At 29.2% G+C, this 27,501-nt stretch overlaps 1 protein-coding gene across 2 annotated transcripts in view; it reads right to left on the bottom strand.

Moving 5' to 3' along the window:
* Positions 1-26,351, bottom strand: part of LOC107456675 (uncharacterized) — a 37,974-nt gene extending 11,623 nt beyond the window's left edge. For both annotated transcript variants that reach the window (XM_043051326.3, XM_043051327.3), the window contains exons 1-2: positions 26,067-26,351; positions 1,868-2,236 (exon numbers count right to left, since the gene is read on the bottom strand). In XM_043051326.3, the coding sequence (XP_042907260.1) occupies positions 1,868-2,236; positions 26,067-26,130 (433 nt within the window). In that variant the 5' untranslated portion in view covers positions 26,131-26,351. The remainder of the gene's footprint in view (positions 1-1,867; positions 2,237-26,066) is intronic.
* Between the last annotated feature and the right edge of the window lie 1,150 nt (positions 26,352-27,501).

Here is a 27,501-nt window from a genome sequence, read left to right as displayed (position 1 = left end):
GCATTCTGGGCAGCTTTAGTAACCTTAATTAGCAAAAATATGCCTTTTTTTTTCAGTGTTTTTCACTTGTAAAATCAGTTTTTGTTAGTCACTTTAAACACATGATGTGAAATATCTTTTCTGCAAATTATGCATTTTAGTTTTCGTGCAGGAATAACAAAAAAAGTGAAAAATGAAAGAGAAAACATTATCACGTTGCTGATCATTTCTCCCTTGTTTATGTTTCATCTGCTTCAGAAATGAAACTGTTTTGAAGTAGATACGCCCTTAGTAATTTATTCATGAAAAATTGCTACCAGGGAAGAAAGAAAATGTGTGTTTCATGTTGAAAAGGGAAAGAACGAATTCGTGCACGAAACTCAATATTTCTCCTCGTTTCTGATTTTGAATTAAAGATAACTGAACATCTTACTTAGCTTGAAAGTGTCGAGAAATAAATAAATTTTTCAGAAAACCTATTTTATGTTAGTTATATAATTATGTTTTCATATTTATATGAATTCCATAATTCAATAATGAAACAACACTGAATGTGAATTAATTAAAAAAAGAGGGAAAACTATATTGAAAAAAATGATTATTTAAAAATATTTGATAGAATTTCTCTTCAAAGTAAATGAAAATGATTTCATATAAACGTTGAAAAAGTTTGTACCTTTGAAAATTTTTAATAGATTATATTTTACGGTTATGCACTGCAAAAAATTTCCGATCAAATTATGGTAAAAAGTACCGACATTCAACAAGCCCATAATCGTTTCAAAATACCATGATAAACAATATTGATAGCACGTGGGATATTTTCGTACAACTCTGTTCAATTATCTGAGATAAGAGAACAAGTCTCTCAAAAAAATAGTAAATAAAGCGTCATGCTTGGATAAATCCCGACATGACAATAGAGGCATGTCACCTTTGGAATCTTCTTTTATTCAATGACGGAATCGTTTGGGAAATAGTGTGGGTTGTGCTCTGTGCCTGCTGCCACTCATCCCTAATATCAAATTCTGACACAGAAATTTTCATGTTCGCATTTGAAAAGCATACTGTTTTATTAATTGTTGTAACCGGGATATGTGCTGCCACCTACTGCTAAATGGTGTTATTATAATACTTGAGTGGTTTCTGTACTTGGCGTAAGGATCGTTTTTGCTGTATTCGTCTTTTTTATTCATCTGTTGCAGCACCATATACAAAATTAATATCTCTGTATTTGTTTAATATAGACAACGCTTTTGACATTCAAAACTTTATTGTAAGATAATATTTCACCTTCAAAATATGCACGATCAAACTATATATGCGTATAAGATTCTTAAAAAAAACATCTATGCCATTTTATCTGAAGCAGCGATTTTTTTCTGAATTTGCACAATATTGATGAAAAAAACTGAAAAGAAAACAAAAATAAATACGAAGCAAATGTTCATTCCAGTACCTTAACGACGACGTTAAAACATACCATGGCTTCAGTACTTTCATTAAGTAGCTTTACTTGTGAAGTATTTAATTAAGTCCTCATATAAGGGTTCATGAAAAACAATCTTCACTAATCTTTTTAATTTTAAAAAAATTCCTTTTCATTTTGTGCCACGACCCTCACAAAGGCACATTTGTAGACTAACGAAAATATTGTCTATTTTATCAAACTGATCATTAATGCTCATTTGGGATTCCTTATGTCGCTCAAGCATAAAAGTAACCAACCTTTCAGGACACCCTGCATATGCTTCTTTTTTATTTTATTTAAAATTGTAAATTTCTTATTCTTTTCAAATTGCACACATTTAACTTTTGCACATTCTTGAAAATAATACATTTTCCCCATTAACAATTAAATAATTTTATAAAAAACGAATATATTTACCATAAATGGTCATTGTTTGTTCTCTCGAATCCTGTCCTGCCAGAGATGTAACTAAACATGTGTATTTTCCACTAAGATCAGTCGAAGGTCTTTTTATTCTTAATGCTCTAAATTTCGAATAATCGTCCATTGTATTTACAGAGTAATTCAAATCTAGTCTATTCTTAAAAAATTCGGAAGTGGTCTTCAATTTTAGTTCTGGAATCCACTGATAAAATGGTTCCAAACTGTCTTCAAAAAACCATTTGACAACAAGTCTCAAATCATTTTCATTGTAAACGTAATCACAATCCATGACTATCGCGTCTCTTGTCCCATTCTGTAAGTAACGAGGAACTGAAAGTCTCCGAATTTCAGCAGCTATGCAGCCTAGAATTGAAAGAAAAAAAATGTCATATATTAATGTCTGTTGTGGCATTAATAATAATATTATACTAGAGTTGGTTCTGACAGTAAGTTAATATAGCATATCGTAACAAGAATGTTACAGTAAAGCCGGTCATGACACTAACATTATAATAAAAGTGGTCATGACACTAACGTTGCAATAGAGTTGGTAATGACAATAACGTTATGATTGAGTATTTCATGACAATAACGTTGCAATAGACTCTCTGTTGGCAACGTTCAAAGCAATCATAATAAAACTGATTATGTAAGGGAATAATAATCTATTTTGAAAGAAGCAATCCAAAATTGCTGGGTTTATTGCATTCATATTTCGTTTTATGAAAAAAAGAACTTGAACGTATAAAACTTGACTTTCTCATAAAAACGATGTAAAAATTATTTAAACAATCAAGTTTAAATCTAATTGCATTTAAAAATTAAATTTAAAAATACATTTTAATATGTACTTTTTATTTCTTTAAAACATTTTAGTCATAATAATGATGATTAATAGCTGGAAATATATACGATAACCAGCATTTCCTATCATATACTATTACCAGTGTGGTTATAGATCAAAACAATTAGGAAAAACAGGGAGATTAATCAATCAGGAAAAATCAAAGAATTTGTTCAAAATACCTTAAAGTCAGGATAAATAAATTAATTAGAGTTTGAATTTATTTTTTTCCAAGAATCAATAGTCTTGTAATATTTTTTTATGAAAATGGTTATTTCCAATTCTAATAACAGATGTAAGGGTTTTGTAATATTTTATTACTGGTACGAATAAAGTGTTACGGAAAAATAAGTGATAAAATATCTGAAGCCGGTTACAAACTCCTGGGAGGTTCGATAAAATCTGGGGAAATACTTTGCTACTAGCAAGAAATCTTCTAAGTATTTCTAGCTTACTGATAAAATATCGCAAGAAATACTTCGCTCAAACTTTTATTCAGCTATATAATATTGAAATATTAATAATCTAAAATAATGAAAAACTGCTTTTTACAACAACAATAAAAATTATACTAGACACATAAAAAATCCGAACCTCAAGCTATTTCAAGCAGCTACAAATTTAAATAACATATGCAACAACGTACAATGCTAAACCTAAAAATTTTTAATTACATTCCAGACAAGAATGCTGTTAGGCTATAGCCATTAAACAATTGATGCATCAAATTTTATTTTTAAGAATAAAGAAGGAGAAATTATTACAACTCTTGTTTTAATAAAGGAGCTGCATATTACACTAAATTTAACTACACATTGCAAAAAAAAAAGAAATATTTTGTCGAGACTTAAGTAGAGTTGCTCATAATTGTTTCTAGAATTTGAAACATTTTAGCTGACATTTTAAAACAATTGTTTTTTAAATATTCATACTAAATTATTGAAAAATAATTCGAAGGGGAATTTTTTAGATTCATAAAAAAAAAAAAAATTGGTATTGAAAAAATATTAAAAAAAAGTTAAAATTATAAAAAAGTATGTAAAATACTTTTTTGAAAAAAACCTATAGTTAGAGATTATTTAAAATAAATTGATATTCATTAACTTTTTATTCTTTTTTTATTTAACTTTTTTCTGGAATTTGTCAGATGGTATGCTTTACAACACTCAATTCCATTTTAGTAACGATCGTCAATTCTTTTATTAAAAAATTTTCATTTTCTCAACAAAAAAAAAGAAAACTTTTACTCAAAATGACGAAAAAATCGTTGTCTCAAATGAAAAAAAAAATCATCCGCTCAAGATGAAGGGAAAAAAAAAGTCTGTGCAAATTTTCTGCCACACAATTTCCTAATTGCTTTATAGCTTTTCATATTCTTAATTTTAAATAAAAAATATTGAAATAATTTAAAAAGAATAAAGCAGTTCATAATAAGGGCAAATTGATAAGTTGAAAAAATATGTAATTCAATTAAACATATTTAAAAAAATATTGATAAAAAATTGTTTATGTAATAACCAGCTTAAATGAAATTAAATATAACAATTTTGTACTTATGTACAATATAAACTCTCGCAGAAAATATATTTATTAAAACAATCATCGCAATAAAACTCATCCTGACAAATACGGTAATGAGTTACTTTCTGCTTTAGAACTAAACCATTATGATGGTACTATCTGAAACGTACACACATGTCATTCAATTGAAGTTTAAAGAAAATACCCGCATGTGCTTATAAATGTAATTTAGAAATGAAAAAATGAAAAAAAACTATTTTCCAGATCCATGCATCGATAAAGTTCGATAAAGTTCTTCTGAAACGTACTTTATCCAGTTCTAAAATAATATTTTCGTCAAGTGATTGAAAGGGCATGTATCCGGTGAAAAATCCATTTACTGACATTGTGAGGCAATTTAACTCAGTTGTTCCTTGCACCGATTATTGGTACGAAAAAAAAGAGTAATTGAAAAAAAAAATGCAATTCAATTAAACGTATTATTTTAAATCAAAACATTAATAAAAAATATTGTTTATCTGATAACAAGCTTAAACAAATTTATATACAACAATTTTGTAATTATTTACAAAGTAAATTCTTGGAGAAAATACAATTGCCAAAACAAACATCGCAATAAAACTCCTCCTGACAAATACGGTATCGAGTTACTTTTTGTTTTAAAATCAAACCGTAACGATGGTAATATCTGAAATGTACACACATGTCATTCAATTGAAGTTAAAGGATAATAACCGGATTCGCTTATAAATGTAATTTAGAGAGGAAAAAATGAAAATAAAAAACTATTTTCCAGATCCATGTATTTATATCGATAAAGTTCTTCTGAAACGTATTTTATCCAGTTCTAAAATATTATTTTCGTCAAGTGATTGAAAGCGCATGTATCCGGTAAAAAATCCATTTACTGACATTGTGAGGCATTTTAACTCAGCTGTTCCTTGCACCGATTATTGGTACGAAAAAAAAGAGTAATTGGAAAAAAAAATGCGATTCAATTAAACGTATTATTTTAAATCAAAACATTAATAAAAAATATTGTTTGTCTGATAACAAGCTTAAACAAATTTATATACAACAATTTTGTAATTATTTACAAAGTAAATTCTTGGAGAAAATACAATTACCAAAACAAACATCGCAATAAAACTCATCCTGACAAATACGGTAACGAGTTACTTTTTGCTTTAAAATCAAACCGTAACGATGGTAATATCTGAAATGTTCCCCAATCTCATTCTATTGAAGTGTAAACAAAGTACCCGGATAAGCTTATAAATGCAATTTAGAATGGAAAGAATGTAAATAAACTATTTTCCAGTTCCATATATTTGTATTGATAGAGTTATTCTGGAATGTTCTTTCTCCCGTTGTAAAATAATATCTTCGTCAAGTGATAAAAAGCGCATGTATCCTGGAAAAAATCTATTTACTGGCATCGTGAGGCAATTTAACTCAACTGTTCCTTGCATCTGTTGTTCGTATCAAGAACGAAACAGATTTATAATCCGAAACACGTTTTTCCGCCAGCAAATTCTCTAGCAAATGGGGCTTTTTTTTTCTGTTGAAAGAAACGAATTTCGCATTACTCTGAATTCTATTTCCTATGGAATGATTCATTTTTTTCCTGTTTTCTGTAAATTTGTAAGAAAAAAGAAAAAAAAATTATCCCATTCGTCTGTGATCTGTAAAAGTGATATAAGGAAAATAAGATTTATTATTTCGATCACATAAACATTGGAAATAAAAAGGAAAGAATAATATCATTATATTAATTATGTACTTGTAAATACACTGGTTATCATAAATTAAGGAAAAATCACAAAAATAGCGATAACTCTTTCAAAAGTAAGCCAAACCGTGCAAAATTTGCATATGTTGTCCACTAAGAGTAGCTGAGTAAAATTGCAATATGCAAATTAGTGGCGCTGCACTCGGCTTACGTCATCTGCCTGGAGCATAAAAGTCCAAGTTTGAGAGAAAGCACACAAATTTTACTGTGATTGCGACATTGAAAATCTGAGATAGCCAATTCGTAATAATGACCTCTAGGCATCATTTGCCTGAAGAACTACGATGGAGAGCCATCGGGAGACTAGAGGCAGGGCAGAGTCAATCAGAAGTGGCCAGATGGCTAAATGTGAGTCCATCTGTGGTTCATAGACTTTGGAGGCAATTTCAAACCACAGATTCGGCATCTAGGAGGTTCAGTCAAGGACGGCCAACTGTTACGACCAGTGCCGATGACCGATATTTGACATTAAGTGCACGCAGGAATAGAACCGCTACTCCGACACATCTTAGATCCTCTCTTGCTGCAGCCACCGGAAGGTTGGTGTCAACGTCAACTGTGCGCAGAAGGCTCCACGAAGGTGGTCTGTATGCGAGACGACCAGCCATTTGCGTGCCGCTCACATCACGCCATAGGAGAGACCGTTTGCAGTGGGCCCGACAACATGTCCACTGGACGTCAGATCAATGGAGGCCTGTTCTCTTTACGGATGAGCCCAGGTTTAGTCTAGAAAGTGACAGTAGACGTTATTTGATATGGAGAGAACCTGGGACCCGTTATCATCCATCAAACATCCGTGAAAGAGATGCATACGGAAGAGGCAGTGTCTGTGTTTGGGGAGGCATATCCTTAGGAGGGCGCACATACCTCCATGTCTTTCCAAGGGGAACCGTGAATGCTCAGGTTTATCGAGACAACATCCTTGATGCTTATGTGCGCCCATATGCCGGGGCAATTGGTGATTGCTTCCTGTTACAGGACGATAATGCAAGACCACACAGAGCTCGCATTGTTGATGATTATCTTCAACAGGAAACAATTACTCGCATGGAGTGGCCAGCTCGATCCCCGGACTTGAATCCTATCGAGCACGTTTGGGATGCTCTAGGGAGGCGTGTATCTGCCATCAATCCGCCCCCTCAGACCCTTGCCACGCTTGCAACTGCTTTACAAGAGCAATGGCTCTCACTTCCTATTGAACTGATAGACCGCATAATTGAAAGCATCACACATCGCTGTTTGTGCTGTATTGCTTCTAGAGGCAATCATATTCCATATTAAAGGTACTTTTTCTATTGCAAACCGATACTTCCAATTTGTTTATTTTATACATGTGCTAATTTCTATACTACTATTAATGTCTGATAATTTCTTTTTATGTTGTTTAATACCTTACTATGTGTTGTATATTGTGGGTAAGTTTCATAAAATTCCATGTGTAATTTCTTGAGTTATCGCGATTTTTGTGAATTTTCCTTAATTTATGATAACCAGTGTAGTTTTATAAAACACGACCCTATTTGTCTATGCATATTTTAAGGTTATTTAAAGCTAAGAGTAATTGTGCAGCCAGAAATAAGTAAAAATGTTATATACAATTTGAATGTGATATGTGTAATTGTTATAAAAATAAGATTTATTATTTTTATCACATAAGCATTGGAAATAAAAACGAAAGTACAAGATATTATTATATCAATTAAGAGCCTTTAAATATTTTAATAAAACACGACCCTATCTGTCTATGCATATTTTAAGGTTATGTAAAGCTAAGAGTAATTGTGCAGCCAAAAATTAAGAAAAAGGCTATATACAATTTGAATGTGATATGTATAATTGATATAAAAATACGATTTATTATTTTGATCACACAAACATTGGAAATAAAAAGGAAAGATCGCGATATCATTATATCAATTATGTATTATACGAATATTTCTATAACATATGACCTTAGATTGACTATGTGTATGTGTCTATGTATAAAGCTAAGTGTATTTGTTTGCTAAGTGTATTTATGTTGTATATATTAGTGATATAAGAAAAATATAAAATTTATTATTTTTATGAAATAAATATAGGAAATAGAAAGCGAGTAACGCGGATATCATTATACCAACTATATACTTGCAAATATATTTCTGTAAAATATGACTTTGTTTTGTCACTGCATATTTTAAGTTAATATAAAGCTGAGTGTATTTGTTTGAGGCAGTCAGAAATAAATATTTTTTTCCATTGAAATGTCATATGTATAAGTTATATAAGAAAAATAAAATTTGCTTTTTATAATAAAATAAATGTTAAGAATAAAAAGAGAGAAATGCGGGTATCATTACATGAATTATGTGATTGCAAATATTTTTATAAAATATGACCTTTGTCTGCCTATGCATGTTCTAAGTTAAAGCTAAGTGTATTTACATCATCAGAAATAAATAAAAGGCTTGATTCCATTTGAATGTGATATGTTTAAGTGATATAAGTAAAGTAATATTTATTAATGAACATGCCCATATTTTGTCAACACATATTTTAAGAGAAGGTAAAAGAAGGTCAGATTGTTTGGTCAATGAAAATGTTCAGAAAGAAGATTGGGGTGAGCACAATACGCTGTGATTTCAGATCGTTAAGCAATAACAATGAAGTACCTGCAGCAATGAGCAAGTTGATTGCCATGAGCATTGAGGATCAAAAATAGCATTTTTTGTTAAATCAAAAATAGCATATTCTTCCAGAGAATGTTTTTAGAATGAGACTAGTATAAAGAGTTTGAAAATTTAAAAATTTTTTCTAAGCTGCAATATTCGAATTTTTATTCTAAAATTATAGTAAAATAACCGGCAGCAACCTGTCAACCCCAAAACCGTAAGGTTTTCGCTGAAGAACATTTTTCACTTTTGCGGTGTTGAAAGCGTTTACCAACAATATAGTTATTAAACCATGAATACAAAACTATACGGTTTTTTAACTATTTACAAATAGCATGGTTTTAAAATCATTAAGAAATTAACTGGGCATAACAACTGCGTTTTTTGTTTGGTAATGGTCAATGAAGAGCTCAGAACACAAATTGAGGACACTGGAAAAACTTAACATTGGAATGGGAGACATATTGTGGTGTCAACGCTGGCACTCGAATCCTAGTTCTATCAGTCATGAGAGTGACACATTAGCCATGTCGATTGTAATATATATGTAGCTGCTTAGAACTAAGTGACTTCAATTGGTGAGCTTAGTTGGTGCAATGAAATTCTGGTTGTTTAACCGTATTAGGTGAAAGCAGTAAATAAACCACTTTTCTCCCAGTTAACAGTTTGGTTACCATCTTATTAATAAGATTGGCTTGTATGAATATGGTAAAATAACAATTAAATAAATTGTTATTTAACTATTTTTTCTGAGAAATTTCTAACAGCGTAAGTGAAAAGCCACGGTGCATGCATCAACTGTCTTTTATGAAAGTCCATATGTTTAAAAGACCACATAATCAATTCTAAAAAATAGAGATTGATGATAGTATGGTAAGTATTAAAAAGTTTTTAATTATTTAAGAATCCATTTTTGCAGAAGTTATTTTCTCTGATCTTTATATTTTTCCTAGTTTAGTATTTTTTATTATTTTCATTTTGATTCTTTAACTATTTGGTTGAAATATTTTTTTGCCAGTTAAAGAACACATTCCTTACAAAATATTAAGTAAATAAAATAAGGTCTAGTAGTTCAGTTACTTTAAAAGTAAATGGTAAAAAATCCTGCTGTAAAAACATTTCTCTGTTGATGTGTTTTTACAGTGACTTAACCGTTAGTTATAAAGTAGCTGTTTTTTATTAAATAAAATCATAATAAAATAGAAAATTGAACGAAGAAAAACACTTGAATACTTTTGTTTGAACAGAATGAAAAAATTATTCCTTCGATCCAATTCCATTCTATTCATTTTAAGATGCTTTGATAATTAGAAAATTAACACTATTAATGTCATAAAGATTTCGAATAATTTCAAATTGAAACTTTCTAGACATTTGTATTAGCTCCTCAGACTTTAATTTTAATATGCTTATAACAATATTCTAAGTTAAGATTAAAATGTATCAATACTTTTCAACTCTTGTGGGAATCTGTCTGTTATTATTACTTTTATTTGAATTAATAATACTTCATGTGAAACATTCTAGTTTAAAATCCATACTTTTTCTCGCAGATAAAGAAAATGATAGATATTCTAGTCATGGTTGATTCCGATTCTTAATATATTCAGTTCTTCTACATGGTTGCGCTAAAAGTTTTCTTCAATTTCAAACGCAAGTTTCTAGAATGGCTCATGGGAAATAATGCATTTTCTTTGTATAGATCTATTTCTGCAATCGCTGCCTTGCAGGCTATTCTGTCGATCTTACAGAACAGTCACGGCTATCTAAAACTTTCTTTGGAAGAAAAAGAAGAAGGAAAATAATAAAACAGAAAATGAAACGAAAATCCGACGTCTTCTACGACGTTTACGTTTCCATCACTTAGATTCTTCAGCTGTGTATCAGGCTCTCTTTCGCCATTTTTTTTTCTTTCTAGTTGATATCGTCTGACAGTTTTTGAACGAATTGAAATGTCCGTTTGGAAGGATTCATCCGGCTTAAAGCCATTTATCTTTACGTTTAAGTTGTTTTTATTTTATTCACTGGACTTTTAAAGCATAGGTTCTGTTCTTTTTTTTATAACCAGAAATTTGCATTCCATAATCTTGCTGAGAAATTGTTTACTTTCCTTAGTGTAAATTTCTAAACCAATAAGATATCAAATCCATAATTTTAATATTTATTTTTAGTAATGTAATAAAATTATTTACTTGGTTTATATAAATAAATGTATATTTTCTTAATTTCATGCAACTTTGAAAATTAACTTTAGGACATATATCTATCTTCAAAAGATGTAAAATCTACTTCTACTGCGCTAATACCCCTTCCCTGTTTAACTTCTCAAGACGTTCAAATAAATATCTATATATGTCAGTCATAAATTTAGTTAAGTTGACTGTATGACTGTCACTTTATAGTATGGGCCTCTGGAACCGTGGAACTAACTTGTTATAAACTTACCATCATTGATTCAATGACCTTTCATTCTATTTTATATTTTATGATGTTCAACTGCAGACCCTTTTTTTGGAATTTCAGCTATCAATGTTCAATTCCGTAGCCTTTTATTTTCGAATTCGACTCAGAAAGCATTGGAATAGACTAGTCTATGTGAATGGCTTTTAAATAGAACTAGTTATTTACCTAAGTTTCATACAAGTTCTCCAGGAAAAGGAAACTAACCCCCTCCCCCGAAACCTAAATCCCCGAAACCCTCCCATGGTTACCCTGACGGCAAACGAGATTCAAACTCATGATTCACTTATCATTATGAATATTTTACGTTAAAGATATAGACGTTACCAGCCAAAGCAGAATTTAAATCAACTAATCAGCACTGGGATTCGAACCTGGCTCAGTTCATAGGGATGGAACAGCTCTATTCTCATAGCTATTGCGATTCAATGGCATTTCATTGTCTATTTTGCCTAGTAACTACATATGTACGATTGCGCAAAGTGTTCAAATTTAATAAGCAAACCTCTTGTAATGCTCGAAATTATATTAGTCATTAAATGGAGTAAACAACTAAGTAGTAAAATAATCGATGTACTGAAATAGTGATTTTTGGCAGTTTTTCTCTGAATTTACTGTAAAAATTGAATCAATAACTAAAAAAAAAAAAAAAAAAAGCAAGGAAATTATTTATGACTCAAGTCAAAACACTACATTTATGACTTATTCATGCTACTAAAACTTCTATGAACAGCGAAATTGAAAATAAGAACAACTTAAACTAAAGTAATGCCACTTCTAATTCTAGAAATTTGTTCCACTAAGCAATTGACATCCACCAGGGAATAAATCTTACCAAACTTTGATTTTAAATAAGGTTTCTTTTGATTTGAATACTCTTGCGTTACTTCTGTTCTCCGTATTCTGAATTATTTATTGCGAAAACAACTGATAAAAAAATATCCTAGCAGTTATTGGCAATTATATTTTTTGAGAAAAATATGGATATCTAATAAATAAAGTTGAAGAAAGTCAGTAACAATCACATAGAAATCGCAATATTGCTTTAATGACAAGTAAATGTGAATTAAAAACATTGTTAAAAAAATAGATAACCGTTTCGCCGAAATATTCATGAAAACAAACACAAGTGGAGAGTGGTAGGCAGATTTCACAAAGATTACAGTTCAATTAAAAGTGACTGGCGGAAAGCTTGAAGTGATTTCATCATATCCGTGGTTTAACCTGACGTAACTGCAATGTAACCGAGTTTAAATTAATAGCTTACGACAGGAAAGTTTCAACATACGATACATCTATCAAAGCAGAGGAGTGAGAAAATTAAATCCTATTTTTTACCTCTCAAGGTAAGTTTTTATTTATTGCTTATACCATATAATATTTCTGTAATATGTGCCCGATGTTTTCAATACGAAATCCTTGATTTCGCTCGTACTTTTGGAATGGCTCTTTAGGATGTTCGATTTGTTAGTCGATTGGCTTTTTTTTTGCTTAACTTAGATACATATTTTTGAGTGCGTTGCTTTAAAAACATCTGAAAAGCAGCTTTGTCAATAAAGTTTTAATGAATGATTATTGTAAAGTGGAGAATAATTTTTCTGATTGTAATAACAATGTAATTTTTAACGATTCTAAACGTTACTATATTTTGAAATGAAATGAAATTTTGGTGTTAGTTCGGCATTTTATATAGTAATGTCAACACAAAAGATTATACATTAGCATAAATGCTTTATTTTTATGCATATTTTAGTAATTTTTATTTTTACTGTCAGTTCAGACTACAGATTAAGAATTAAATAGAATTTAATGTGAAAAAACTCAACGCTTTTATTCTTATACTTTATTATGTAGTACTTAATTAAAACCAGCGTTAAAATGCATTTGGTTTGTTCTTAAATTTTCAACAAAATTAAATATTTAATTGCATTTTACTGTAAAGTTAATTATTTATACCATACAGTAGCGGAAAATGCACTTTCAGTTTTTGATATTTTCTTAAGTTTCACAATAAATACTTATAAGACTATTTTATAACTTTAGTTCACGCGATGTTTCATACTCTGCAATAAAGTTTAAAGCGTTCAGAGGTTTGAGAAAGTGACAATAAATTACGAAAGAGAGCAAGTATTTTTAAACAACCGATGCCGGAAAATGAATCAATAAGCTTGTAACTTGTTTTAATTTCTTTGGTTGTTATTTGAAATAGCTGCATTAAATTTTTTAAATATATCTTAAATATTTATGGAGAAATGAACTTTTTTTTTAAAAAAAATACAAATATTTTTGTCTTACATTTTTTGCTGCAACTTTAAAACTATTCAGTAAAATTTAAGAAAGTATTTTGAGCAATTTAGAATTGATTACAAAATTATTGTTGTAAAACTTGCAAAAAATTGTTAAAAATGCGTTAGACATGAGCATTTAAAGTAGTTCTTTTGTACTGTGTATGCGTGGAAAAATTTAAAATTGTCTTTTAATAATTTTGTTGTGTATCGTATTTGGTAACTAGTGGGTAAAATCTGATTTAAATATCCTAAAAACATAAAAAAATTTCCAACCAATTTTCCAAGTAGTTTTTCTATTTTTTAAAAGAAAGCAAAAAATAATTAGATATCTTCTACAGATTTTATTGTATATTATTGCAAACTACATTACCTTGTAATTATCGGATAGAAAGACAAAATTAAATATGTTGAAAACCGCTTATCGTGTTGAGCTTTCTTTCAGAAAGTACAAAAACTACTTAGAAAATTGCTTGTAAGTTTTAAAAGTTTTGAGATATTCAAATCCGAATTTTTCATAAATTGCCAAATACAATTCATTATAAAATTTTGAAGAAAATAAATTTATGTTTTTCAGCTAAATTGGCACCAATTATTTGGTGAAATGTTGTATGTGCAGTATGGTGCAGTATGGTTTTGAAAAATTATTACAAAAATCGAAAAAGCTATATTACGCATGTACCCCTGTCGGGTCCTAACTGACTTTGTCTTCTAAACAATGGTATTATTCTGCATTAGCTAGTAAATCCTGATCCTCCATTTATTCAATTAACGTTTTCAAATGATTTTAATTCTCTTGCGGCATTTCTAACCACCTTCCCTTTAGTGATTAATTGCAAAAACAACAAATAATAACTTTTTTTATATTTTTTTATTTCCAATGGCTGAAATTGACAAACTCTTACCAAGAAAAATATAACAAATGAAATAGATAAGAGAAAAATTCAATGACTCAAAATTAGCAGATGCCTAGCACTCCAATACCTTCTCACTTCGGAGTCTTCGTGTACAGCCGAACATCCCACCAAGTGCTTCCTATCCATTACTTCGAATTTCCTACAGAGTGGACAATTCAGACTTGTAAAAATGCCAATGCGGTGAAGGTGGTGCGCAAGACAGTCATGAACCACCACGATTGTAAATTCTGCCAAAGCCTTTTCACGGTCCTGTCTGAAATGCCCCGGTCCCCCAACTACAACTAATAATAAAAATAAGTAAATAAATTGATTGATCAAATAGCTATTGCAAATATATATTTTGAAGAAAATAAAAAATATAAAATAACTATCGAAGGAAAAATCAGTATCAATCGCAAAAAATTACATTACTACATTAATCAAAAGAGTAATAATACTAAAATCGTATGTTTTTACAACTCAGTAAGGAAAAACAATCTAAACTGAAAATATCCACCCTTTTGTCCTAATTAATGGATTTACCAACGAACGACATCATTCAATATACACAAGGGCATAAACCTTACCCTTCATGGATTCTAACTGTTATTTCTCTGTTTGAGATTCAAACTCCTTTGTGTTGCCCCTATTCACCATTCCCCTTGGCGATCGAATGAAACAAACAACTAATAAAGTTAAAGCAGTGGAACTCCAGAATTATCCACCCATACTCACGGCACCTCACCTTTTTGAAATGTAATTTGGAGACCAGGTGTTAGGCGATCTCTAATGATCGCAATTAAATTTTCGAACGTACTGGAGGAGCGAGAATTTCAACTCCACCAGGAATACAAAGTGGGCGAACTTCAAAAGAAGGAATCTCATTCCAAGATTAAAGCCCTGCCCTTTACTTTCTTTGATTTATTTCCTATCTTTCAAAAGATATAGAAATCTAGAGCTGTCTTGAGAATGGAAATATGCAATTTGCTGAAACATAGTAGTTTGATATAATTATCCAAAGGAAAATCTGAAACAGATCCGCAGTTTTTTTTTTCTTCCTTATTTTTAGAATCATCTTAACGATTGATCTGGTTTAGAGTAATAACTACTTATAGAATGGCTAATTATTTTCCTAATTAAATTACTGGTTTTAATTTCATGAATAATCTCAGCTGCGAAAAAAAAAGAATTATGAAAATAGCTGGGAATTATTGGGGTATCAAGTATCCATTGCATTCAGTCATTTCTATGGGAATTAATTAAGTGTCAGGTATCCATTGAAACTAATAATTTTTATGGGGATTATTGATTTTTATTTTAATGGGCAACTATCATTTCTGTCTATGGTTATCCAGCTAAAGATTAATACATATAAAGTTTTTTTTTATTTATGATCCATTATTTGCAAATGTTACTTGGGAGTATAAGCATAAAATAAATAACGTTAATTAACATAAGTTTGAAATTTGACTTAACATATCATTTTTTAGGACATTTTTCAAAGAAATAGTTTCTTTTTATCCTGAAAATAAGTTCATAAAATTTGAGTATACTTTTAAAAAAATGCAAATCTTAAAATGTACATCAGTATATTTCTATTAAAAGGATTTTTTTTTAATTCAACAGTTTTAGAAATTTCTTGCGATATAAGTAACAAATCTATTCATATGTATATGCTGCACAGAGGAGTTTTATCCCGAGAACTCTGGAATTTCAAAGGTAAATTTTAAAAATGCTTTTATGTCTTTTAAAATTTTTTACTGTACTTTTGCTAGTAAAATTATTTCCTTTTAAGAAGCTAATTATTTAAATTTATTCGTTTCAATAGAATCTTTCTTTAGAAGTAGTTAACTAAAATTTCTTTAAACATCATATACTTTCTAAATCAGGCAAACATAAAGGGATTATCAACCAAATAACATTTGAGCTGACTGGATAAAGCATTAAAAATATGAAAATCTAAAACCCTTTATAAAGATAAAGATATACTCAAAAAAAACATTTATGACATTCATGTCGAATGTATTTTGTATGAATTTCATAAATATTTCGAATTTGTATTTCAAGATAAATTACCATATTACCTTTCCTATCGAATTCTATACACATAAATTTTCCAAAGAAAATTAAAAATAATTACAACAGATTAAATTAGAACTGGATTAGATTTGAGTGTGTATTTTTTTATAAAAAATATGCAAAATCAAATCTTTTTAGTGATACTAGTTAGGCAGCTGTAATAGCTTCTGTCTCACCATCGAAGGCAGAAGTAAAATGACCTACTGGTAGGTAAAAGTCAAAGATCTCATAGAATATAGAAAATGATCCAAAAGGCACAAGGGTAATGCAGGGGTGTCCTGACAAATCTTTAATATACACTCGAGTTAAACATTGCTTGTTCTAAATATATAAATACTTCGTAGCAGAAGTAATGCTTTTATTATATTATGTAAACTATACTCTGTTGCATCATCCGCATCAAAAATTCATCATCCCTATTCAGAGAGCCTGTTTGCATATTCACCGAAGAGCCATTTCATTATGACCACCCTGCTAATAACATGTAGGACCACCTTTAGCCCTCAAAACTGCTAGCATCCACCGTGGCATTGATTCCACAAGGTGCTGATAGGTAGTCTGAGGTAACTGGTACCAAGCGCTCACCAACTGGTCCTGCAATTCCCTCACATTGCGAGAGGGTAGCGTGGCAGCACGAATTTGGTTTTCCAAGTAGGACCACAAATGCTCTATTGGATTAAGGTCAGGTGAATTTGGTGGCCAAGACATGATTTGAAAGTCACTGGAATGTCCCTCGACGATTCGACCCTTATGACATGGTGCATTATCCTGTTGGTAAACACCATCCAGGAAAAACTGTTGCCATGACTGGGTAAACCTGGTCTGCAACTATGTTCAAGTAGCTTACAGACGTCATGGATTGTTCTATGAAGATTATGGGTCCTAATGTGCCCCATGAAAACATTGTTCCTGGGAGAGAAACCATGAAAACCTGAGAGAGCCCATTGTTATCGATGGAGGGTGGTCATAATGTAATGACTCTTCGGTGCAAGTTCTTGCCAAATGGATGCTAAGCTCCCAGCGCGAACGTATATCAACACCGCGAACTCTTGAAACGACGTTTCGCAGTCTTCTTTTCCTTGCTTTCTTAAATCGGGAGAAATGTGGAGAACAAAATTTATTGAATAATTAATTAACAAGTAATAATAATTAATAAAAATTTTACCTAAAACACATAACAAATATACGCGCCTTTCTGTTCGCATTTAACGAAACTGATGAAAGGATAATAAATATTGTTTCTTGTATAAGATTTTATTCCACAGCGAAACAAAAGTAAAAACTTTTTATATCGTATTTGATTTGTTAAGCTCATGTCAACATAACACGTGTCCTCTTCAGTGGTTCAATAAAATCCAATGTTTTCCAACGTCGTACAGTTGTTTCTTTTTTAAGAACGAATGATCTCCTTATTTATCGAAATATTTTGTCAAGTCTGGGATTCCAGTAAGACTGCGAAACTATAATCTTTTTTTTTTAATAATCTTAAGACATATATCGTGAAAGATAGCATGAAATAAATTTCTGACAGACGTGTTTAACTTTCAAAAGTTTTTATACTGTTTTGAAGGCATATTTATATAATTTGTTAATGAAATAAAATGAAACTACATGCAGGCACGAATGATTATTTAAATCCTATGATGGAATGATCTTAACTTGCAACGCAATATACATAAACCAAACAACATTTTCAGTAAAGTTCTGAGAACTTTAGTCTGTATTCAATATAAATTTAGATTTATTTTAACAATATATTTCTACATATTTATTATAAAACCCTTTCATAGGAAATAATGTCTGTGTCATACAAAATATGCGAAAAATTTGAATTAAATTATTTTAATTCTCGATTCTATTTTAATTCGAACTTTCAAGTTGAAAAATCATTTCTATTTCAGAAAATGAATTCAAATATTTATATACCTAGTGTAAAAGCAAATATTACAAATATATAATTAAAGTTAAAAATATATTGCTTTGTCGATAATTATAATTAAAATATTTACAATTAATGATAAACAGGAACAGAGTGGTTTCTTAACATTTAGCTTAAAATTGTTTCATTTCGCTATATTATTAATCCATATTTTGGATTTTTAAAATACTTTTTTAGTTCAATACTTCCTTAGAAACCAAATAAATTCATATTTCGGGAAATGGAGTACAGATACTTTGTGAAAGTTATTTTAAATAAAAATGGAAAATTAACTTTACATAAATTGAAATTAATGTGTCGAAGCTAATCTGCTGAAAAGGAAAATATCACGCGTGATTGTTTTGTCACAAACAAAATTTAACTTTAGAGCTGAAATCGACAATAAGCCTTAAGTCATAGAAAGTATTTCTACTAAAAGGATTACCATTGGATTAACAAGGGATTAACTACTTTTAAAGAATTACCATTGCGAATATGCTTCAAATGTGTAAACAATGTTTGCAAACGAAGTTAACAATTCCAGAAATATTTTTGGGTATTGATGATGACATGAGAATAGAGGAAGTTTTTTTTAAGTGTTATGCTTTAAAAAAATATTGAAATATTGGATGCGCATTTATTTTTTAAAGACAAAAATAATTATAAAAATAATCTAACTCAGTTAAATGGAAAATAAAAATTTAATTTTGTTTCGCAATTTATAGAATTACGAATTTAATAATTTTCAATGATAATTTTAATTTAATGTACTGAATTAAATATATCTTATTAAATTTGATTTTCTTAATGTAACCCCAACCTAAGACGCAAAAGAATAAAAACTTTCCCTCTTCATTCTATAAAAATTTCACTAAATTTCGAAAACCGATTTCGTGATGAATTTTTTTATCTCTACTCAGCTTAAATCTGGACAAATTAATCAATGCATTTGCTTTGTAAATATCTTATTTGATAATAAAGATTTCTCAACCATATAACATTATAATTTAAATAAAGAAACTAAAAAAAAAACTAATCTGTACTACTAAAATGTTATCTGCATAAAACCTATTGAAATATATTTGAAACGGCATATTCAAAAATTTAAATGATGCAAGTTGTTAAGTATTTATTATACTTTTAAGTATTATTAGACTGTGTATTAAGTACTTATTAAACAAAAAAAAAATGGGATTTTTTTAAAATAAAGTAGTTATTAACTTTAGAATCTATTTTTACCAACACTTTGGTACAGGTGGGCCACCGGTGCCTCTTTTATTTATTTTTATGTCTGACAATCTAAATACAAATAAAAATATATTTTGACATTTCTTACATGCAAAAAAAATAGTCTAATATTTAATAAAATAGACCCCCAATTGGCTGAGTCGTAGTGCTTCGCTCTATCGTGCCACAGGTCCTGGGTTCGATTCTCGGGCCGGGCAAGGTTGACTCATCCTTTCATCCCTTCAGTGGGTCGATAAATGAGTACCAAGCATGCTTGGGAACTGGGGGTTCCACGTTCGGCTGACCACCTAACCGGAACATCTGCTCCTGCATCCCAAAGCTCAAGGTCAAGAAAACTGAGATGGGCTCAGTTGTCCTTAGCCCTCTATGGACTGTCACGCCACTTAGTTTAGTTTAGTTAATAAAATAAATCTATTGGATTCTCGAAATTATACTTGTCCTAAAAATAAGTTTGAATTTTCTTCCATTTATGTTGAAAAATGTAACACTAATTGATTTTTGTTAATTAAAAAAAATTTCAATGATGAAATATTGCTTTCCTTAGATATAAATAACTACAAATAAGATCAAATCTTAGGGAAATATGCTTTAGAAGTGAGCCATGTTTGAATAGTTTTACTTTTCAAAAGACTTTTCTTTACAAAAGAAGACACTGGTGTCTGAAGTTGCATTTCATGACAAAAATATATTATAATTCTAAATATATTATTTTTCATTCATTTTGACCTAAAATAATACAAAAAAAATTTGAAAAGTATAAAGAAACCCTGTGCCAAATGGAAAAACTTTCAAATAATAAATCTGTTTTTTTCTTTCAAAATTTATTCTAAAACCTTCCGACCAAAATAGTGTATGAAAAATAAGTTTTTTAGAGCCTACTATGAATATATAGATAAAACTATTTTATTTGACATTATTAGTTATATCAGTATGTTTTAAATCAATAAAGACTTTTCGTTGCATATAATTACCAGCATATTGAGAACATATCAGAGAAGAAGGAATAAAAATATATAACTAGAAAATATTGCAAAAATGCTTTAATGATTTTAAGCATTTGAGCATGATATTTTTCAAATCGTAATTTTAAAATTACCTATCTAATGAATGCAACTGCTGAATTAATTAATAAATATTTTTAAAAATAATACATTAATCCTAAATTTTCATGAAGAAAGTTACTGCTGAATAGGCATATACTCAGTGAATGGAGCTTCATAATCATCATTAATAAACAGGTTAATTCATTATGCTGATCAAATGCAATATAATTATAAAATGCGGAATTATTTAGATAAATATAACATAAAATGAGAAGAAATAATGTTTTTGAAAATTTAGCATGGCTTGATTTATATTTAATTAAGATATGAAAAGATTTTTATATCAACACAATAAACGCCATTATTAATCAACTAAATCTTTATTTGAGTAATTATTCATTTCGATATTTTAAATTAATATATCATTAGAGAAATAGTATAATTAATTTGTCACTAAGAGGAGTAATTAATATTAACGTAAAAGAGATTTCATGAAAAGATGCAATTATCACTTTTAATTCATATCAGTTTTGGGATATTTTACGTCTTTTTAGAAATTTAACGGAGCTATTTGCTTAATTTCATTTTTGAATATATTTTAATGAATGAAGATTCAGATTTTGTTCACAGAATAAAAATTAGCTCTTGTAGATATACGCTTTGATTAAAAATCAATAATAAAAAGTATTCATTATTAAAAGAGAGCATGAATTTTTATTAATTGCAATTAATTACTATTATTTATTATTATTTATTCATTAATTGTTTGTTAAATTGAAAAATGATGATCAAATATTATCTTTAAATATTTCTGCTAATTTTTAAACATAATTTTTTCTTTAACATATAACTAACCTTAGTCTTTGTCAACAGAATAAACTATAGATGGCTCAAATAAACTAACATTTGAGACTTGGTTCTCTGAACAGTACTGTTCTAAATCTTTCTGTTCTTGACCATATAATTTTAGTTTGAAGTCATTACTATTGTCAACTCTTCTGTAACATCTTCTGAACCTTTATTTTTAAGCCTTCATCTAAGTTTTGAGTTCAGAGCTTTCCAATTTAAAATTTTTCTTATAATTTAATTCTATGTCTTCGTTTCTTCTATATGGCCCAACAATGACGACCGTGTTAACTTCAAAAATCAAATGTTGTTTTTTTCCTTCAATTCAAAGGCCAAGCTCAATACTCTATTGTGAATTGTTTATCTAAATTAGATCTAATAGAGTTACGTTAAATTACGTTATAATCCTTATTTATAATGCTAGTAATATTTAATTTGTTTATAGAATTTATAGATATTTCGAAAATAATGCTTTAATTAAAATCACCTGAAGAAAAGAAAGCCTTTACCTACTTCATAAAATATTTAAAAACATTTATGGAACACTTTAAAAACTTTTTGAACAAAAAATATACTTTCAAATACACATAAAATGTATTGTGACTCAATACAGGGAGAAGTACATTACAGGAATTCATTTTTACTGAGATGTGGATTTGTGAACATAGTTTAGGTTCGCGTGGAAAACATCTGGAATAATTTCCCTACTGTAAAACTAAAACATAACTCTGGTTGTAAAAACTAGAATATACAGTAATTAAACAATTCCTTTTGTCCCTTTCATATAGAAACGATCAGCTGAAAATTCTGACTTTCAAAATTCTAGTTCTTATTACCCCACATTTAGTACGAAGTACAAAAATAAAAATTAAATTTAACCAAATATGTTCTTGACATGTTCTAAAGAATCATGATAAATTTATTAAGTTTTAGCAAATTTTACCATTACTTAAGAAATTTGCTCATAATTACCAAGCTTATTGGTGTTTCCATAAAGCCAGAAACACGATAAAATTTACCATATTCTGAAAGTTTTAACCATACTTTTTTTCTCAGTGAAGTAATGCTAAGCATACATCGATATTAATAACTATAAAAAAATTAAAACTTACTTTATTTAAATATTTAAATTTTCAATTATTTTTCGATAGTGATAATTATTTTTCGAATTCAAGCTTTCCCTACCGCTTACTGATCGAAGACTCAAAGAAATTTATCACAATTGCAAAATTATAATTAAGTATATATTAAAATAAATGCTGATGAAACTGGTAAATCAACATCATATCTTCGGTTTCCTGAATTTTAAAAATTACTTAATATTTATTAAAAAAAACATACTATTGAAACAGTGAAAAATATTATTTTTGATTCAAAACTAATTTAATTTAATGAAAAGAATTTTTTGTGAATAAGGATTTTCTATAAACAAAACATTCCTATGAAAAGAATAAAAATTCAAAATATTTGCATTGACATATTAATGGCAATTGTTTGTATATTAAAAATATTGTTACACATTTCTGTAATTTTCTTAAAAAATATATTGCTTCAACAAACAGAAAATTACTTTGTGTTCAAAACAAATTATTTGGCAATCATAAATAAATACTGGTGATGATGATAGTATATTAGGTATAACAAATATACTAATAAGGGAAGATGCACTGTATAATGTATTTGAAATATATAGTTTATAGAATGTTTTACCTTCCAGCAGACACCCTCTGAATACAAGCATGATATGTCACTTCAATGCCCTAATCTAATGCCCAAATTTTCAAAAGTATAAGCGTTAAATGAATGCTGATTTAAGATAACACATAATGATAAAAATTCATTTTTGCATATTTGTTAAAAAAGAGAGTGAAAAATTGTAATCAAAAAAATATTATGTAAAGAACAAACACGTAGCAAATTAAAGTGTTGATGAAATTATTAAAATAACTATCACTTCATTTGCTCCTCTAATGTATTTAGAGCATAAAGTGTAAATATAACATGTAGACACGAAGAATAAATTTCGATATAAAAATTTCAATATAAAAATTAGGAAACTAGTTACATAGATAACAACTAAAGCACTCGATTACAATGTCTTTATCAACTAAGCAGGAATTGTATCCTATGATTCTGAAGTTATTGTTTACCGCCTTTAATATTGAACGGTCCCTCATAATCAAATTTGTTCATTACCATTCTTAAACATCGAAGTTTTTCAATTTTGAAACCAATCCGGAAGGCGAAGCAACTCATCAATCAAACATTGATGCGAAATTACCTCCCTGAAGAAACTTTTTGATTGAAATTAACCTGCATTTGCGTTACATAGAGGCGACGAAAGCAATGGTTTGTCAAATCACAGGAGTACTGTAACCCACAATCCATCATATGAGGATATTTTTTGTCTAAACAGTGTTGAACAGTCGACTAAATTCAGAGTTTACTGCTGTCAATGTTGAATTCCTAACATTATATTTTGAACCCAACCCAGAAGCTAAGCGAATTCTTGAATCAAGCAATGGCACTAACTAGCCTTCGTGGAGAATTTTTGGATGAAACTTACCCACATTTAGGTTACACAGAGGGAAAAGACCCAAAAATTTCCCACTGTTAGCCAAACAGCAAGGGAATTCTAACACGTGATCCGTCCACAAATGAGGATATTTTATGTCAGCATGCCTGTGCAAGCCGGGAGCAGAATTCGTATTAACCAATCACGACTAGGATTCGAGCCTGTGTCATTTTAATGGAAGGCGAGCTCTCAATTCCCTGAGCCACCACGACATATGAGTATATTCAATTGAAATTGTAGATTTTAAATACTTAGCCTTTTTTTTTTAAAGAAATTTAAAAATAAAAAATAACGTTTGCGTTGTTGATCTGCAGTGGTGGTGTATTCACCTTTGAAAGACTATTTACGTTTCTATACCGCAGCCCTAATGTTTTTAAATGTCTTAAGACTGTATTAAGTAAGTTAAAATCAAATCGTTACATCAAGCGTTATTAATTTTATTTATTTACATTTCTTCTTTTATTGATCCCTCCATATAAAATTAAGTTTATCCATTAAAACAAAAATGTATGCAGCTTTATATGCTTAAAACGTCATTGCTTATGATTATATATTTACAGCGTAATTAATAAAAATATCCCAAATGTAAGAAGACATTTTTTGCTGTTGGTATTAAGACATAAAATTTTTTTGAAAATTAAATCCGTGACATAACTAACTTTAATATTTCTATTAGACTATAAACGCGGAAATAAAAGAATTAAAAAAAACAAATTACGAATATTAATTTTGCTCTGATGCAATTATTAATAGTATATAGAAAAACTATACAATGAATTCCGAAATTACAGAAAGCCTTAAATATGTAAGCTTCTAGTCTTTGCCACATATCAAATAATATATATATACACAACTAATGCAACTTAAAATTAGCATTTAAATTATAAAATACTTAATAAAAATTCGAAAAAAGCACTACAGAGGAAAGGCAAGAAAAAAATCTCCAAGAACTATTTAATTATTAAATTAAATCAAAAGTCGTTTTTAATAACTGCTTTTTACTACATTTTTGTTTTATCTGAAAAACAATAAGTCCATGTAATTTTAATGTATACTTCACTTTGTTAGAGTTAACAAAAATACATTAAAATAAGATATTTTCCCACATAACTATGTATTGATATCCCTTACTGAATGTATGTTCTTGATTATCCATTTTACTTGAATTCTAATAACGTATATTTAAAAGGATAAGATTTACAAAATTTCAGTTCACCAGCTAAAGTCTAAGAGGCATGATATACTCTCAATAAAACATGGTGAATTACATTATTGGTATCTTAGACCATATAACGCAATGAGAAAAAAACTCATGATTAGTAAAGTATAAAATTGGACCGTTTCACTGTTTCAAGTTGAACAGTAGATTAATATATAAAATTTATGAGTGAATATTTTTTTAAATAATTTTCAGAATTAAAATGGAACATCTTGTCAGCATTTTGTTCTTACGATAGAGAGTCTGTAAATATTTAAGTGCCAGAAAATATTATATACTATAAAAATTAAAAGCGTATTAAAATAATACGCATAACAGAAAAAGTATGTGAGGGACATCAAAAACTTTTATTCTGCAAAATAAATTTATGTGGATAACATTGATGTTCAAAAATAATCAAGGTTCCTATAAGATGTATTCTACAATTTGAACCATGATGCCATGCAATCAAGTTTAATTTCACGTCAAGTTCCACTTTAGGTTCCAAAAAATATTATATTATGTAAAAAAACATATTTAAATAATACACATAAAAAAAACATTATGTAAGGCACATCCAAAAACTTTATTTCGCAAAATAAATGTCTGTATATAACATTGATGTTTCAAAATAATCAAGGTTCCGATAAGATGCATTCTGAAAGTTGAACCATGCAATTGAGTTTAATTTGCATAATGACTCAGATCAATTTAGAATCGAATTCAGGCTATAGTTATGAATACAAATATGCTGGATTAACAAGGTCTGAAATTTTCTAACTAATTCTAAATTCTTTTTCTTTTTTTTTTAATAATTAAATGCAGAAGATTACTTACCTCGAAAGAACACGAAACTAAAAACACTAAAAATAAATATACTAGAAAGAAATCGGATGGCCATAGATATTTCTGGATATTTCTGTTTTTGGAAAAAGTTCAATGTTTACTCCGAGAGCTATTTATATTTTCCATTTTCCACACATGAAGAAAAAGTCCTCCTTCCGGATTGCAATTGGCCGGACAGCATGAGCGCATGTTTGAAACTGAGCACAAAAAGGGTACACGATTTCATTTTAAAGGTTTCTTACTCGACTTCTGAGTCCAAATGTTGTGCATTATTTCGCCAAGACTCTTCGGTGGAGGAGGTTATTGGTTGAGAAAGTTGCCAGCAGCGCCGCCAACTCTTGCTAATCGATGGACACTCGTCTGCTGAGGGTAATATTTGGCAGACCACTCTGAGATAGTCATTAAGGAGGAACGCTTGCATTTCAATGAGAGTTAAGAATATTAAAGAATTAAGACCATTAATGAAAAAGAGAAAGAAGAGAATTTTCTTTTACTTCCTCGTTTATAAGGGACTTAGACTTACAAATTCATTTTGAAAAGGACTTACAAATTCATTTTTTTTTGTTTCAAAATAATAATTTTAAATTAAATTGTTTTACACTTTTGAGTCTACATTTTGATTCTTTTAAAAAATTAAATAAACGTTTTCATTAATTAGGTCTTCCTAAATTTAGATTTCTCAGTATATTCATTTAGGTAGTACATTTTAAAAAGTATAAATTGCAGATAATATCGTTTAATATGTGTTTGTTTTTTCCTGTTTAAAGAAAGAACTAAAAAAATTTTTTTTTAAATTTTTTGAATTGATACGCGTTAGATCATTCTAAATGTAATTAATGTATGTACAAGGGTTTAAATCGTTTGCCTCCCAATAACTAGAACCAGGTTCGAATCCCAGCTGTAACTATTTGAACTCCACTCGCAGCTCGCACTAGCTCGTACTGACGTAAAATATTCTCAATGGTAGACGAATCATGAGTTAGGATCCCCTTGCTGTTTGAAATGGGGCAAGCAAGCTTCTATTTGTGGCAATGCTAGATACAGGGCTTTCCTTGTGTTCTAAATTGTGTTCTAAATTGCAAGGCTACGGAGTTGAACTTTGAGAGTTGTAAACTCAGAACTGGGTCAGCTGTTAAACTCCAAAAATAAAATAAAATATGCAGTACAATTTTTTTTTACATTCCATTTCAATACTATATAATTATAAAAAAGGTAAATTATATTGTTTTGCTATTAATTAAAATTGTAATTATTATTGAATTAAGCTTTCTGAGAGAGTAATTAAAACATAAATGATCACGAAGAATAAACGTAATAACGAGTACCATTTAAAACATTTGCATGAAAAAATCGTTTCATGGGGCTCCAGAATCTTTTAATGAATACTTATATCACATGTAAATTAAAGATATCCTGCAACGTGACG

Source organism: Parasteatoda tepidariorum, chromosome 8 (genome assembly GCF_982258835.1).
Source record: "Parasteatoda tepidariorum strain Cologne lab strain chromosome 8, Ptep-v5.0, whole genome shotgun sequence".
Taxonomy (NCBI): domain Eukaryota; kingdom Metazoa; phylum Arthropoda; class Arachnida; order Araneae; family Theridiidae; genus Parasteatoda; species Parasteatoda tepidariorum.
Note: the sequence above shows the minus strand (reverse complement) of the source record. Positions and strands in the feature narration are given on the sequence as shown.